A 16,948-nucleotide genomic window follows, 5' to 3' on the forward strand; every position below is an offset into this window, starting at 1 on the left:
CTTCCTTCCTTCCTTCTTTCCTTCCTTCCATCCTTTCCTCCCTCTCATTTCCTTTTCTTTTTTAATGGAAGTGGTGCTCTTTCTTATTTTACATCAATATCATTTATCAACAATGCCCTGCTGTCCATTAGAACCTTCTATTATACAAAGAAATAGTTAAGTAAGCCATGCCTGCTACAATATGCCTCATTCTTCAGTCCACAACCTCTCTACCAGGAGGTAGGGCATATGCTTCACTTTTCACCCTTCCATTGATCAGACTCCAAACCAACCCATCTTTTACATTTTACTTTATTTCATTCCCCTCCACACACTCTGAATTCTAGCCAAACTGGATTATCAGCTTCTCCCTGTAACCTAAAGGCCATCCATCATCTCTTGCCTTTGCACATTCACGAAGACCATCCCTTGGTCCTCACTCCTGATACCTCTAATGTACTCCCTCTTTACCTCAGCCTTTCAAAATCTTTTTCTACCTTCAGGATTGAATTAAGATATAATTTCTGCTACTGGAGATGTCCCTGATCCTTCTAGCTGAAACTGTTCTCTCTATGTTCACATTTCCCTACTGTTTAGTTGAATCTTTTTTTTTTTTAAACACTTACCTTCTGTCTTGTAGTCAATACTTTGTATTGGCTCCAAGGCAGAAGAGTGGTAAGGGCTAGGCAATGGGGATCAAGTGACTTGCCCAGGGTCACATAGCTAGGAAGTATCTGAGGCCAGATTTGAACCTAGTACCTCCCATCTCTAGGCCTGGCTCTCAATCCACTGAGCTACCCAGCTGCCTCCTTAGTTAGAATCTTAATTCAAATCTATGAAGCAGATGATACTATAATCTCTCCTTTGCCCCCTCACACTCTTACTTTATATTGTATATATCTTCCTGGACATCATATTCCCAATTATAATTTAGAATCTTGAGGGCAGAGATTCTGTCTTACATGATTTCTATATCCTTATCATCTAGAATCAGGCATGTCTTATATATATATATATATATATATATGTGTGTGTGTGTGTATGTGTGTGTGTGTGTGTGTATGTGTGTGTGTGTGTGTAAATTTACAAATATATAACATATATATTTGTAAATTTATTTTTTAAAAATCCAAACCCAGCACTTTATTGCTATGAGGAACTCCCAGTCACATTGGAGGCAGGATTTGAACCAAGATCTGTTTTACTCTAGGACCAACTCCTTTCCTTTTATGCTGTTTTCTTTCCCTTTGCACATATTGTAGTAGGCACTTAATAAATATTTGGTGAATCTCAAGAATCTATCCCTTTAGGGCAGTAGACCTCAAGTAAGGTTCTCCACTTTGCAATGATGCTATTTTTTGCCTTTAGTGGAGAAAAAAATCAAGTAACTTTATTCTCAGAAGAGTATGACAGATTCATTTGGGCTATATGGAACTTGTAACAAATGTGGATTTGACCACAGAAGTCCTTGGGAAGTTAAGAAAGTAAGGTTTGGGTGATGAGGAAATATTTTTACATGATAGCTAGGGCATTTGGGATCAAGGAAACTAGTCTTGCCCAAGGGATTAGAATTGGTAGGCATAGCTAGGAAGACAACTAATTTACAATTTAAAAGTACATTTGGGGAAATCAAGAGACAAGGGTGACCACCAAATGCTAAACTATGGACAAGGAGAGGGGCCTGTAAAATTAAAATTAATATCCAATAACTCCAAGTATTATATTTTAGAAGACTTATTAATAATCACTTGAAGTAGAAGAAATAAAAAGACAAAAGTAAAAGCCTGAGTAAAGGGAAGTTTCCCCAAACACATTAGTGGGAGAAGACCATGAGAGGTAGGGTTACAGAAATTTTATCTTCAAAAGGACATAATGTGAAGACAAAAGTGGAATTCTGGGAAATGGAGTCTTGGGGTACAAAATTCTAATTACACAGACCTAAGAAACAGATCTACATTTTTTCAGGGTAGCAAGGTGGCACAGTAGATAGAGTGCTCGGCCTGGAGTCAGGAAGACTCATTTTTGTGAGTTCAAATCTGGCCACAGATGCTTACTAGCTGTATGACTCTGTGGAAGTCACTTACCCTGCTGGCCTAAGTTTCTTCTGTTAAATGAACTGGAGAAGAAAATGGCAAACCACTCCAGTATTTTTGCCAAGAAAACCCCCAAATGATTGTATGATTAAAATTTAATATCCAGTATCTCTAAGTATTATATTTTATAAGATTTATTAATAATCACTTGAAGTAAAGGAATAAAATAGCCCGAGTAATGAGGAGTTTCTCCCAGATCATGTTCGCAGGAAGAGAGAGAGAGAGAGAGAGAGAGAGAGAGAGAGAGAGCGAGAGAGAGAGAGAGCAGAGTTACACAAAACTTTATCTGCACAATGTAAGGATGTAATGTGAGGATGAATGTAGGAATGCTGGGAAATGTAGTTTAAGGATACAAAATTCTAATTAAACATGAGGTCACAAAGAGTTGGCCATGACTAAACAACAACAATGGCCCTTCACCCGGGGAAGGTTTAATAATAGTCTTTAAAGAATCACTAGAAAACATCACCAGAAGGCAACATAAAACTTCTTCATTCTATTTCATTTTAAGAAGATTCCTGAATTGGAAAATTGATTTGTACTAAATACAACCTGTTGATTTCAGATAGAAATGTGATCAGTTTCTGCCTTGGAGCCAAAAGTTGCTATAGGTTATATGGGGTTCTTACCTCCCCCCACCTTTTTTTGTATCATAGACACCTTTGTCAGTCTTGGAAGTCTATTCCTTCTCAGAATGATGCTGACTTAGAAATTAATAAATTAAGAAAATGCTCAATTTTAGGGAGAGGTTAATGAAAACAAAGATTTTTTTTCCTAACCAAGTTCATATATCCCTGAAATATATCCATGGATCCCTTGGAGATCCATGAACCCCATAGTATAAGTCTACCCCTAGTAAAGGGTCTAGCTAGTTACGCTAATTAAATTAAATTCCAGAAATGGGACAGACCAGATCAGAAATAAAGACTCCTCATATCCCAATATTGAAATCTTTCTCTTTCTTCAATACTCAACTCGGGTGCCACCTTCTCCAAGAAGCCTTCCTTGTGGTCTTGCTAGTTAAGAATTATCCCTCAGTTCTGAAACCGTCCTTTACTCCTATCACATTCTTCTTTGCATCATATTTATCTACGTACTTATTCTCTTTTTGAGACTACAAGTCTACTCTAGGCCAGAGAATGTGTTAATTTTCATCTGTCTGTCCCCAAAGCCTAGCAAAATGTCTTTTACACAATAGATAGTTAATAGAAAATTGTTGCGTTAAAAAAAAAATCCAATGAAAACAAGTCAGAAGAAATTGAATTTTTGGAATGAGTCAAGGCTTAGAAGGTTCCGCCCATTCGGTGAGGCTCCCGGTGGCCATTGTTCATTGGAACCCGTGGTACCCCACTGGAGATTGATTTCGTAGTCATGTGTAAATTTCAGCCTCCCATCCCTTCTCCCATCCTTGTGACTCACAGAAGTGTTTGGCTGGAAATATTGACTGTGTTTCCCTCGTGGCCCATCATTTTACTCACATGACAGTAGCTGGATAATTGAAGTTAGAACAAATCTCTCTCCTTGCTTCAGGCGGAAGAGTTGGAGCACAAAGATAAAGAGGGCTATGCAGCAAAGGATGGTGGAGAGGATCATGGTGGCTTGAACAGCTTGGATTGTCGCATAACCTGGGAAGAAGACAAAGGCTGTCTATAACTTGCTTTCCTTCAGCTGGCTGCAGTCCTGCCTTGATAAGGCTTAAATGCAAAATGAGGATCTCCCTTAGATTAAAATGCCAATGTTCTTGGAGAGGGTAATACTTAATTAAGCCATTATCAATTACCTAGAAACACAGTCCCTCAGCTGGATTTCTCACAACCACCTCATTTGGTTTTTTGCTACACCCTCTCCATTCTCCCTGCCTTTGTTCATGAGGAATCCCAGAATATTAGAGGTGGAGGTGACTTTGAAGTCCAAAGGTTCTTTGTCTTTTTGTGCATCATGGATCTAGGGGTGTGCTGGTTAAGTATTCAACAACCAGCTCTCTGAGGGAGAAAAACATATCTTAGGATACACCAGTGATTTCCAAAGTGGGCGTCACCACCCCCTTGTGGATGCTGCAGGGATCCAGAAGAGCAGTGATGGCCACAGGTGCATTTATCTTTCCTATTAATTGCTATTAAAATTTAAAAAAAAATTAATTTCCAGGGGGCTAAATAATATTTTTTCTGGAAAGGAGGTGGCAGGCCAAAAAAGTTTGGGAACCACTGGAGTACACTTTTAAGTTTAATCTGCACTACTGATATTTTCTCCATCACTTCCTTAAGTGAGACCATCAACAAAGCAATGATTTAGAATGACTACCATCTCCAAGGTGTAAATGCTCACACTGAAAATTTAACAATCGACTCACAAGGTATTTTTAGCAGATTCCAGCATACTGTTGCATGGACCCCCTTGGCAGTCTGGTGCCTTTCTCAGAATAATGTCTTTAGATGCAAAAATGGAATTTTGGGGATTACAAAGGAAACCAGTTATATAAAATACAGTTATGTGTTTTATATGATAACATATGTATAACCAACATCAGATTGCTTACCGTCTGTCTCAGGGAGGAGGGGCAGGAGAAAAAGGGAGGGAAAGAATTTGAAACTCAGAAAATGAATGCCAAAATTATTTCCACGTGCAGTTGGGAAAAGGTAAAATGTTACTGAAGAAATATAGTTAATCATATATTTTTTTTTACAAAATATTCATGGATTTCAGGTTAAGAACCCTTGATATAATCATAATTACAATAATAGGGGACAGTTGGGTGGCTCAGTGTATTGAGAGCCAGGACTAGAGGTGGGAAGTTTTGGATTCAAATCTGACCTCAGACACTCCTAGTTGTGTGACCCTGGGCAAGTCACTTAACCCCCATTGCCTAGCCCTTACTGCTCATCTGCCTTGGGACCAATATACAATATTGATTCTAAGATGGAAGGTAGGAGTTAAAAAAAATAACAATAATTATAATAGCTATCATTTATATAGTGCTTTAAGGTTTATAAAACACTTTACATATATTATTTCTTCCCTTTGATTCTTAACAACCCTGTGAGGTAGGTGCTATTATTATCTCCATTTTTTAGATGTGGAAACTGAGGTGGAAAGAGGTTGTGACTCACTTATGGTCATATAGAAGAGCTCACAGAGAAGGAAACACTGAAAGAAAGAAGGGGGAGGATCTTAACAGAGAGACATAAAGTAATGCAGAAAGGGGTAAGTGGGGAGAGAAGGACATTTCAGGAATAGGGAGGAAGCATGTTATTATTTGAAAAAAGAGTCTTGGACTTTGAGTGAGAAAGCCTGGGGTCAAGTTTCAATTCCACCTGAGGAACAAATGAATATTTACTAAGTGCCTGTTGTTTTCAGGCCATGAGCAAGTTATTTCATTTTTCTGGGCTTCCATTTCTTCATCTGTAAAATGAAGGATTAGATGAAGCCAGACTAATTGGACTGGAACAGCAAGATGGCATCATAGATGGAGCTCTGGACATGGAATAAGGAAAATCGATTTCTTCTAACAGGGTTCTATCATTGACATTGCTTTGAAATGAATGGTTAAAGAGTGACGGATAAGGTTTCTTGTTCCAATTAAGCCAAGGACTTCAGACTAACATACTTACCTATATCGTTTTGGAATATGAAAGAGGAAAAGAAGAAGGGGCTCGGCATGCGTCCACAGTGGAATTTGACACAGAGGTGGGATTTGAACGCAGACAAGACGTACAAGGTCCTCGCAGGATACAATTGTCCCACTACCTGTGCACAATTTCCCAAAGCCAGTAGGAAAAAGTGTTGGATCTGGAACCAGGAAGCTTTGGGTTCAAGTCCTACCTTCGACACAAGCTGTGCTAGTCACTGAGCAAGTTACTTAACCTTCCCAAGTCCCAGTAAAAAAACAAAAACAAAAACAAAACATCTGTAAAACTGGATAAATTATCTGTGGTACCTCCCTGTCATAGACCTGCCACACAATTTGTATGACCATGGACAGGGTGACTAACAAGCGTTTATTAAGCAGATACACATGCCAGGCACTGTGCCAGGGGCTGGGGATACAAATACAATGAATGAAGGAATCCCTAACCTGCCAGGAGTCTACATTTTAACAGAGGAGATGGCAGGGACACTTACGGGTGTGTAGAATAAGTGTAAGAATAGATAGGGTAGCTAGGTAGCACAGTGGCAGGTGGCAGGAGAACCTGGGTTCCAATCTGGTCTTAGATACTTCTTAGCTGTGTGACCCTGGGAAAGTCATTGAACCTCAATGACCTAGTCATTGCTGCTCTGCTATCTTAGAACTGACACTAAGACAGAAGGTAAAGATTTTTTAAAAAGAAAAAAAAGAATAGATACAAAGTAGTTAAATACAAGGTAACCGGGAGATTTAGGAAAGGCCGTACGCATCTGGATGATGGCGCTTGAGCTGTGTCAAATGAAAAAAAGAAATTCTCTGAGATGGAGGAGGTGAGGAAGGAATACATTTCAGGCTTGGGGATGGCCAAGGCCAAGGTACAGAGATGAGAGTTAAATCAATAAACTTCAATAAACCTCTGTTTCTTCATCTTCAAAATGGGTATAACTAAAACCTGCAAACTTCTGTGAGTCTCATGTGAGATAATGTCTATAAAGGGCTTTACAAGCTTTCAATCACTATTCAATGTCATTTATTATAATTACAAGAAACAGTTTAGTACTCACCATAAAAGGAGTCATCAATTTCTGTACAATTAGTGTTGTTGTGACACACTCTCCAGATGTCTGAGAAGAATTCTTCTCCTACCCACCAGGCCTGTAACACAGAATCGAAATACAGAGAAGGTTCATAGGGAAAAAGGCAAGTTGGGTGACAACGCCACCTACATGCTGCCATCTTGATTCAAGTCCAAGGGTTTTGCCCTTTGCTGGTACTGCAGCCCACCTCCTCTGTATCTTGTTTAAGGGTTTTCCTTTTCTGGAACAACAGCTACCCCAGCTCCCAAAGATGGACCTCAAGAGCTCCACTAGATTATTTTAAGACCAGAAAGACTCTCCTTTTTCTGAGTTCAGATCTGGCTTTAGATACTTAGAAGCTGGGTGACCCTGGGCAAGTCACATAACCCTGTTTGCTTCAGTTTCCTCATCTGTAAAATGAGCTGAGGAAAGAAACGGCAAACCACTCCAGTATCTTTGCCAAGAAAACACCCAAATGGGGTCACAAAATATTGAACATGACTGAAATGACTGAACAGCTAACTCTTCTAGAGACAACATGGAAGATGTCCATGGAAAAAGCAAGTCCAGATAAGAACTCAGTACACAAAGTCTTTCACAGCTCACGGGTCCTTGGGGCATTACCCCTCTAGAGAGCTAATTCTGTCAGGATAAAACTCTTGCCCTTCCTTTTAGGTCTCCTAAATAATAACTAAGTAATCCTCCTCACAACACTATGGAAGCATACCCAATAGAAGAACTCTCCCTAGTCCTTCCAGGAGCCTAGAGAAAAGGGCTTGAGACATGGAAATTCCTGCTACTGTAGAGACTAAGAGCCTCTTAGAGGTTAAATAACTTGCACGAAGTCACATCATCAGTAAATGACAGAAACAGGACTTGAACTTATTTTTGATTCTGAGTTCCAGAGTCTTCATACCCCAGCACACTATCTATACCTAGGTGGAGGACACATTCCCTATTTGGTACGGTTTGAAGCTCTGAAAGATCTATTTACCTCAGAGCCTTAGTTTCCTCATCTGTAAAATGGGAATATATAAAAATAGCTGCCCTACCCCACCTAACAGAGTTGTTTTGAGGAAAGAGCTATGCAGTCATATTTAAATGTGAGCTATTGTTGTCCCCATTCCCCCCAGCCCAGGCTTGAAATTTCTGGAAAATTCTCACCACTTCAGCAATACATGTAAATGTAAATACATCTCACAGGGTAATTGGGGTCCTGTCCTAAGGAATGGGAAATGGGATGGAGATATAGGAGATACAGGCTAGATCAGTCCTCTTTTGTCCAGGGAAGGGGAAACATGAAGAGAGAGAAAGCCTCCAGCTTTCCTTCATCTATCTCAGTATACCAGCTCCCAACAGCTGTGGACCATAAAAATCCATTCAGCTGCTTGGGTGACCTGATTTCCTGGGATTTTACCTACTACTTTTGTGTCTTTGGTTTTTGTTGCACCAGGCCAAAGTGGGAATGTCAAAGAGGCAGAGAAGCACACATATTTTATAACCCCTTTTTTGTGGGTATTTATTAATGGATTGTACATCATTATCAGGCAGCAAGGAGGCATAATAGGCAGAGTACTGGGCTTGGAGTCAGGAAGACTCATCTTCCTGAGTTCAATACAGCTCCAGACACTTACTAGTTGTGTGATCTAGAATGAGTCACTTAACCCTGCTTGCCTTAGTTCTTCATTTGCAAAATGAGCTGGAGAAGGAACTGGCAAACCACTCCAGAATCTTTGCCAAGAAAACCCCAAAGGGGGTCAAAAAGAGTCAGACACTGGAAACAACTCAACATCGGCAACACTATTATCCAATAGAAGCCCTTGATAAGGCCACTGTACTTGCATTTCTACATTGGGCAGGTTTTGATTTGGACCAAAATTGCAGGAAAAGGCATCACTGGGAAAGGCAGACTGAGGTAGAACGCCCCTGTGAAAAGCCTTGGCCAAGAGGAAGCAATATGGACATCAGGGCACCTCTGGAGCAAGGAGGCGGGTTCCTGAAACAAATTATTGCCATTTTGTCATTCTGCCCAGGTCTCTCCCCAAGATTTGCCACAAACATCCAGAAAATAGGAGGGACTTCTGGGAAATGAATGGGCTCCTACATATGAGGGATTTCTTCCTCAGTGGAAGACTGAATGAAATGATTGTTAATCTAAATTCTCTAAATCTATTATTCTATGACTGTAGTTCTGAGGTTGGAGCAGAAGGGAAAGGAACTTACATTGTCAATGGTGGCGATGAACAGCAGTGCTGCTGAGGTGATGTGAAACACAATGATGAAAGCCAGAAGCACCAACATTCTCACAGTGAGGGTGGGGAAGGGGATCCCCTTCAAAATCAAGTCAAAACTGTTTAAACAAAGAAAACAAATCCAAGTCCATAAACATACTCTTTTTTAAAATTTATTTTTATTTTATTGATTAATTATGAAACATTTTCCATGGTTACATGATTCGTATTCTTTCCCTCCCCTCCTCAGCCAACACTCAATTCCACTGGCTTTTACATGTGTTATTGATCAATTTCCATATTATTGATATTTGCACTAGGGCAATGATGGGTAAACTTTTTAAAGAGGAGGCCAAAGGAAAGGAAATGCTCATCTGTCAGTCTGTTTCTAAGGCAACTCTTTCAAAGTTTCATTGTATTGTATCCTACTCATTGTATTCGTCAGATTAGAAATAATGTCACACAGCCGGATAGAACATTTCAGGGGGCTGCATCTGGCCCGCGGGCTGTAGTTTGCCCATCACTGCACTAGGGTGATCTTTTAGTGTCTACATCCCAATCATATCCCCATCGACCCATGTTGGTCAAGCAGTTGTTTTTCTTCTGTGTTTCTACTCCCACAGTTCTTTCTCTGGATGTGGATAGCATTCCTTCTCATAAATCCCTCAGAAATATTTTGGATCGTTGCATTGTTGCTAGTGGAGAAGTCCATTACAATTGATTGTGCCACAGTGTATCTGTCTCTTTGTATATGGTTCTCTTGGTTCTGTTCCTTTCAAACATACTCCTTTTAAAATGAGATTCTTTCACATACACTCCTTTACAGACAGGCAGGTACTAGAATCCTATAAATACTACTAGATGCAATCATATTCTTTTTAGAATCACTGAGCTACCTGGCTACCTCCAGTCATTTTCTTAATCTGTAACTGTTTTTGTTTACTACAAGGGATGGTTCATTGTGATACAGGAGGTAATTGTAGTATAAAAACAAAGGACACCTAGAAAACTTAAAAAAAACTTGGACTACTAAAATTCCTTAAGTGGGATTGTGGGCAACCAGTCCTTCTGGGTATTTCTTAAGCCAGAAATTCCACAGGTCAGATCCTCCACAAATTAGACACACATAGGGGTAGGGAAGGAAGAAAGGAAGGAAGAGGGGAAAGGAGGGAAGAAGGATGGAAAACAATAGAAAGAAAGATATGTATAATTAATTCCATTCCCCCAATGATTTCTCATGGATGACAAAGTACAAGGGTCATTCAAATATTTAGACTTAGAAATGTGTCATACTTAACTCCAGATTCAAAAGCACCTTCCAGAGAGGGATGAGGCTATCTCCTGAGTGCCTATCTTGGTGGACATATGCCTTGGTTTGCTTTTCTAAGCGTAGAGATATGGTCTGTATGAATCCACCTATGCGTCCTCAACTCAATTCCGCTTGTGACCCATGATACATCTCCATCTGACAGAAGTTCAGAGTTAAGGACTGTCCTTGGTCAGGGTACCAAGAAGAAGAAGGACACCCTCCTACTTCCCCATCCCCAGGAGCTCTTTATCCTAACCATCAGTTTGCTAAGTAACAAGAGTAGAGAATGGATATGACTTAACCTCCTGTGCATTTCTCCTTTGGAGAATATAATGATCTGGCTAATAGAGGCTCTCCTCTTTCCAAATTACAGTCCTTTCCTGAGAAAAGGCTTTAGAACAAATGATCATGCAACACATCCTGTGAGATGTAGGACTAGCCCCGATAGGTCGACTGCCACCACATTGAATGCCAAATTCCTAAATGAAAACTGTCAGCTTAAGGAGACTAGAGTAACTTGAAAACCCTACAGAAAGCCCATGTGATGAAATTTCAAGGGAAGAGACCTCTTCTCCTTTTCCCAAACTATTAAATATGGAAATGAAAAAGTCAACATCTCTCCATGAAACATGTGTGGCTACCAAATCTAAACAGTTAGAGATAACAGTGGTTAAAATCCCATCAATAAAACACTTGACAGAGTGCCAAGTGTCAGAAGATATTACTGAATTTTCATCTGTCTGTCATTGTGTTACATTTCTGGCAGTCTGCCTGACAAGGCATGAATACCAATGGAGAGGAAAAATGCAGGCAAGAAAATCAGTCAAGTGACTATCTCCGCCCCATGTACTGCTGTTGGTGCAGCCTCTCCAAGCACCATCTCCATCCAATTATTCCTTGATCAGAAATCTTCTTCCTAGCCGTGTGACCCTGGGCAAGTCACTTAACCCCCAATGCCTAGCACTTACCACTCTTCTGCCTTGGAACCAATACACAATATTGATTCAAGACAGAAGGTAAAGGTTTTAAAAAAATAAAAGAAAATCCTAAAAGAAAAAGAAAAAATATTTAGTAGCAACCCTACTGAGTAGAGGAAGTTAATGTCCAAATTTATTAACCTAGCATTCAAAGCCCAGTACAATCTGGTCTCACCAGGGCTTTTATGACTTACAGAATCATTAGAGGCACAGTAGATAAGAGTTCTGGGCCTGAAGGCAGGAACATTTGAGACACTTACTTACTAGCCATGTGACCCTGGGTGAGTTGTTTAACCTTTGTCTGCCTCAGTTTCTTCAACTGTAAAATAGCGATAATAATAACATCCACCTCTTAGGGTTGTTGTGAGGATCAAATGAGATTCATTCCTTAGCACAGTGCCTGGCACATAGCAGATACTTAAAAAATATTTATTCCATTCCCTTCCCTCCCCCTTTACAAACTTTCTACTCTAGCCTCTACTCACTGTGACTATATTCTTACCTTTGCCATTACTTTAAGGTCCAAGGCAGAAGAGTGGTAAGGGCTAGGCAATGGGGGTCAAGTGACTTGCCCAGGGTCACACAGCTGGGAAGTGTCTGAGGTCAGATTTGAAGCTAGGACCTCCCATCTCTGGGCCAGGCTCTCAATTCACTGAGCCACCCATGGGATCTCAGAATTTTAGAAAATGTATGTTGAAAATTATTATGTGTGTAACTGGGAAAAGAAAATATCTTTCAATTAAAAAAAGAGAGATATAAATCCTGAAAGACTTATGATGGGGAATGCTGTCCATCTCCAGCGAAAGAACTGTTGGAGTCATCTTTCACATCAGTGTATTTATGGTTTTATTTTGGAGTCTTGTTTATGTATGACTTTGCTATTACAACAATGACCAATATGGAAGTGTGTTTTGCATGATAATAAGAAAAATTAAAAGAAAGAGAGAGACAAAAAGGAAAGAAAGCTGAACGTGGTAGAATCCATGCTCTTGAATTGTGTGCTGGGACGTTTGAGAGTGCCTTGGACAGCAAGGAGATCAAATCAGTCAATACTTAAAGAAATGAATTCCAATTACTCACTGGAAAGCCAAATGCTGAAGCTGAAGGTGAAATACTTTGACCACATAATAAGGCAGGATTGATTGGAAAATACCCTGATTTGGGGAAATATGGAAGGCAAAAAAAGAAGGGGAAGGCAGAGGTGGAGACGGATAGATACTATCATGGAAACAATGAACATAAATTTGGACAGCCTTTGAGAGATAATGGAGGATTGGAAAGATTTGGTGTGCTATGGCATGGGATCATGAAGAGTTGAACATGACTGAATGATTAAACAGTAAGAACAAAGCCCATCATAAAGCTGTTCTCTCTCTAATCCTCATTTTTTCCTCCACTAATACTACCTCTTTTATACTATTGCAGTGGGATAAAATATTTACTAAAAATTCTCCATCTGCCATGGGAGCACATGTCTCCCCAGATGGGACCCCTGCTCTATAAAGTCTGGAAACCCTAATGAGATGATTTCCTCCTAGGAACTATGCCTGCATTTGGTGCAACTGTCACTAGATGGTATCTTGAGACATGTTACCATAGAGCAGCCACTTAGACTTGCTCCAGGCATATGGATAATGAAGAACAAGAACAGTGAGGTATCCAGAAAATGATAGTATTTCTAAGATGTAAAAATATAACCTTGTCAAAACACACCATAATATTAAGATGGATTAGGAGACAATTTTCAGTTCAATTCAAAAATCTTGATGCATACACGGTCATTTGCAAGACATCTCGAATGACTCCAAACTTACCCCTGAAACAAAAGCCCAACTTGTTAGTACCTATATTCTATCGATGTTGTCGAATGGTTCAAAATAATTTAAAAAGAATATTATTCAGAGGACAGCAAGGAAGTACATAGCTGAATGTAGGTAGGTTCTGAATACAACAGACAAGAAACTATGAAGGAGGAGCAGCATAAAAGATACCAATAAGACCAATAAGGAAATAAATGATAAAAAGAGAGAGAGAGAATATAAGAGAGAGAAAGAATGAAAGAGAGAATAAGAAAGAGACAGAATGAGATAGATAGAGAGAGAGAGAGAGAGAGAGAGAGAGAGAGAGAGAGAGAGAGAGAGAGAGGGGCTGGCCATAAAACAGCAACAAAGGATTGCCACTGGACATTTTGTTGGGTTCCATTAATATTCTCACAAAGGTGGCGGCAGAAATAGAATGTAAACTTCTCGAGAGCGGGGATTGTTTCTTTTCTTTCTTTTTTTTTTTTTGTATTTGTAACTTTAATGACTAGTAGAAAGTAGGTATTTAGCAAATGTTTGTCAACTGATTATTATCTGAAAGTGCCCAACACATTTTGGGTGGACCCTCAGCAAATTAATGGAAGACTATGTAAGATTTAAATTAATATCCAATAACTCCAAGTATCATATTGTATAAGATTTATTAATAATCACTTGAAGTAGAAGAAAAAAGAAATAGAAGTAAAGTTTGAGTAAAACTCTCCTGCCTCTCACCTCACCCCACCTCCACAAACCAAGATCAGGAGAAAAAGAGAGAAAGGAATGGGGTCACACACAAACTTTATCTTCAGAACATAAGGACTTAACATGAGAACAAAAGTGGGATGCTGGGATTTAGAGTCCTGGGGACCAGATTCTAATTATGCAACTAGAGACAGCAGTCATAGAGGATAGGCAATTATGGAAGGGGTTGCAATCTACATTTAAATGAATGAGTTCAGAGGGCCATTTGAGTATTCACACCTAAATACAAGTTAAATATTTTCTCTGCTTAAATCCAAATGTCATCTGGTATTATTTAATTCCAATCCCTTTAAGATCGAGTCGAATTCACTCATCTTGAGTCTCTGCTTAAAATAAAAAACCTTCCAAGGTATCCATATTGCTTATAGTAGTCATCCCCACGCTGCCTTGCATTTTGGTTTGGCTTGACATCAAACCTTTTAATTATCTTCCTTAACTAGAATCTTACCTGTGTCTCCATCTCCCTCCCAGAGGAAACTGAACTCTCTGCACCTTCTTTTTTAAAGAGGGAGATTTAGAAGAGGGAGAACTCCCTTCTGGCTCAATGAAGATTCACAGAATTATGGAAAGTTAGGGTTGGAACGGCTCCTAAAGCTCACCTAAATTCAACACCCTCATTTTACAAATTAAGAAACTGGGGCCCAGAGATATTAATTAACTTGCTCAGGGATACACAGTTTATGAGTGGCAAAATCAGAACTCAGATCTTTTGATTCCTAATCCAGTCATCTTTACACTGTGTCATGCCATCGTTACTCTGTGTGCCAAGACTCTGAATGCTCTCTGTTCCTTGTGGCCAACAGAGGGAAAAAATCATGGGATTACATATTGCATTTTTATATACCGCATTACTGTCTTTTTTCCAGTCAGGAGAGAATTTTCTTGGTAGCCAAATTTCTAGTTATTCACTCCCCTTCCGGTGAAACTCACCCTTTGTATTTTACACAGAATGGCTTTTAAAATGACTAAAAGCCTTTAATCAGCTTCATATTACCTTCCAAGCCTCTTTAGAGAGCATGCTAATTCTTTTACAAATAAAACCACATGGGAGGAAGGGGGAAAAGCTTCCCAATTGAGTTATACAGTGGTTTCTTCAACACCCTCAAATACACCACATACAATTTCCAACATCCCTGCTATTCTTCCCACTGATCCCCCTGCCTGGAACACCCATCTGCTTCTCTTTCTTGGTCCAAATCTTATACATCCTTCAAAGCCAAGAGCAAGCCGCATCTTCTCTGAACTCTTTCCTACTTCTGACTTCCTAGGTCACTGATTTTTTATTTCCGAGGCCACCTAAGTACCACTCATTTGGAACTTAACCCCATATAGCAATACTTCAGTGGTTCATTCAAGTGTGGAGGTGATGCTGGGTTGTTAAAGCCTCTGATAACAAATCCCAAACTCTCACAAGGTCCTCATAAACTAGAGAAGCGTTGAGTGCCAGCCCATTGTATATATGCCAGCCACCCAAGGGTCAGTTCTGGGAGGAACAGAGGAGTCAAAATCTGGATTGGATCTCTGTTATCTCCAAGAAGCAATACCAACATATACTCACTCATCAAACTAGCAAACTGACCTTCTTGCTATTCCTAACACAAAATCGAATCCCTCATTTCCATGTCATTTCCCAAGCTATTTCCCATGCCTGGAATGCCATCCCTCTTCATGTCCATCTCTTAAAAGCTCTGGTTCCTTCAAAGACCTATTTGAGTTCTATTTGCCCCCTTCCCCAGCTGCTGCTTATACGTTTTGTATATATTTATTTTGTATCTACTTAATTGTATATGTTTTGTTTTCCCCCAAAACATTTTTTCATTCCATTTACTGTTGCTCTTCAGTTGTTTAAGTTACATCTGATTCGTTCTGACCCCATTTGTGTTTCTCTGGCAAAGATACTGGAGTGGTTTGATGTTTTCTTTTCCACCTCATTTTACAGATGAAGAAACTGAGACAACAGGACTAAGTGGCTTGCCCAGGGCCACACAAGCTACTAAGTTCTGAAGCTGGATTTGAACTTTGGAAGATGAGTCTTCCTGACTGCACGCCTGGCACTCTATCACTGTGCCACTTAGTTGATATGATGATATATATGTTATCATGCGATATGACATATCATATCATATGTCATAACAAGTCCAAAAGTCTAAGCTTTTTGAAGGCAATGACATTTCTGTTGTTATATCCCCTGTCCTGGCATAGTGGCTGGCAGATCTTAGGTGCCTAATAAATGCTCATTGATATATTATTTAACTGGTAAAGGGACTTTTTAAACCAAGGAAATTGTAAGCCTTGAAATATTTAAAGCATTGTTTTGTTTGCCCAAATAAACCGCAAAACCCTAGTGGACCTGGTTATACTTTACTGTCCCACAATGCTTTGCACATAAGACATTTAGTAAATGTCTATTACTAGTGTTATGGCAATGAAAAGTTTAATGCAAAAGCTCTCCTCAGATACAATGTGATATCAAGAGAGTAGAACTTGGAAAGTAGAAAAGAATTAGGAGAGGGAGAATTACCGTGGTTGATGTGCTGGTTAGTTTTGTTGAACTGCCTTTTTTCCCTTCTAACAAAGAATGGCCAATGGTAGAAAAAGAGAAAGGGATACATTCAGAAATGAATAGTGATAGAAAAGAAACAATATCAAAACTTAAAAAAAAAGATAATGTTTCAATTTGTTTGTCAGGCAGCCATGGCAGAAATCAGCTCCTGAAAGAATGAACATAGGACATGTCAGGTTTCAAAGAGAGTTGATTGGCTGGACCACCTGAGTATATTTCTAGACTGAAATATAAATTCAAGCCTTTTGTGAAACATTAGAGCTGGAAGGGATTTTGGAGATCAGCTACTTCAACCTCTTCATTTTACAGATGAGAAAATTGAAGCCCAGCGAAGGGAAAAGTTTTGCCCAAGATCACAATGCTAGTTAAAAGAAAGTCCAAAATTCTTTCCTTCCGTCTTCTTTCCTTCCTTCTTTCCTCCCTTTCTTCCTCCTTCCCTATCTTTCCTTCCTTCTCTCTTTTTCTTTTCTTCCTCCTCTTTCTTTTCTTCTTTCTCTATCTTTTTCTTCCTTCCTTCCTTCCTTCCTTCCTTCC

At 39.5% G+C, this 16,948-nt stretch overlaps 1 protein-coding gene across 2 annotated transcripts in view; it reads right to left on the reverse strand.

Moving 5' to 3' along the window:
* Nucleotides 1–16,948, reverse strand: part of EMP2 (epithelial membrane protein 2) — a 58,195-nt gene that overhangs the window by 1,347 nt on the left and 39,900 nt on the right. For both annotated transcript variants that reach the window (XM_044657317.1, XM_044657316.1), the window contains exons 2-4: nt 8,994–9,120; nt 6,759–6,849; nt 3,551–3,697 (exon numbers count right to left, since the gene is read on the reverse strand). In XM_044657317.1, the coding sequence (XP_044513252.1) occupies nt 3,551–3,697; nt 6,759–6,849; nt 8,994–9,071 (316 nt within the window). In that variant the 5' untranslated portion in view covers nt 9,072–9,120. The remainder of the gene's footprint in view (nt 1–3,550; nt 3,698–6,758; nt 6,850–8,993; nt 9,121–16,948) is intronic.

Source organism: Gracilinanus agilis, chromosome 1 (assembly GCF_016433145.1).
Source record: "Gracilinanus agilis isolate LMUSP501 chromosome 1, AgileGrace, whole genome shotgun sequence".
NCBI classification, from domain to species: Eukaryota; Metazoa; Chordata; class Mammalia; order Didelphimorphia; family Didelphidae; genus Gracilinanus; species Gracilinanus agilis.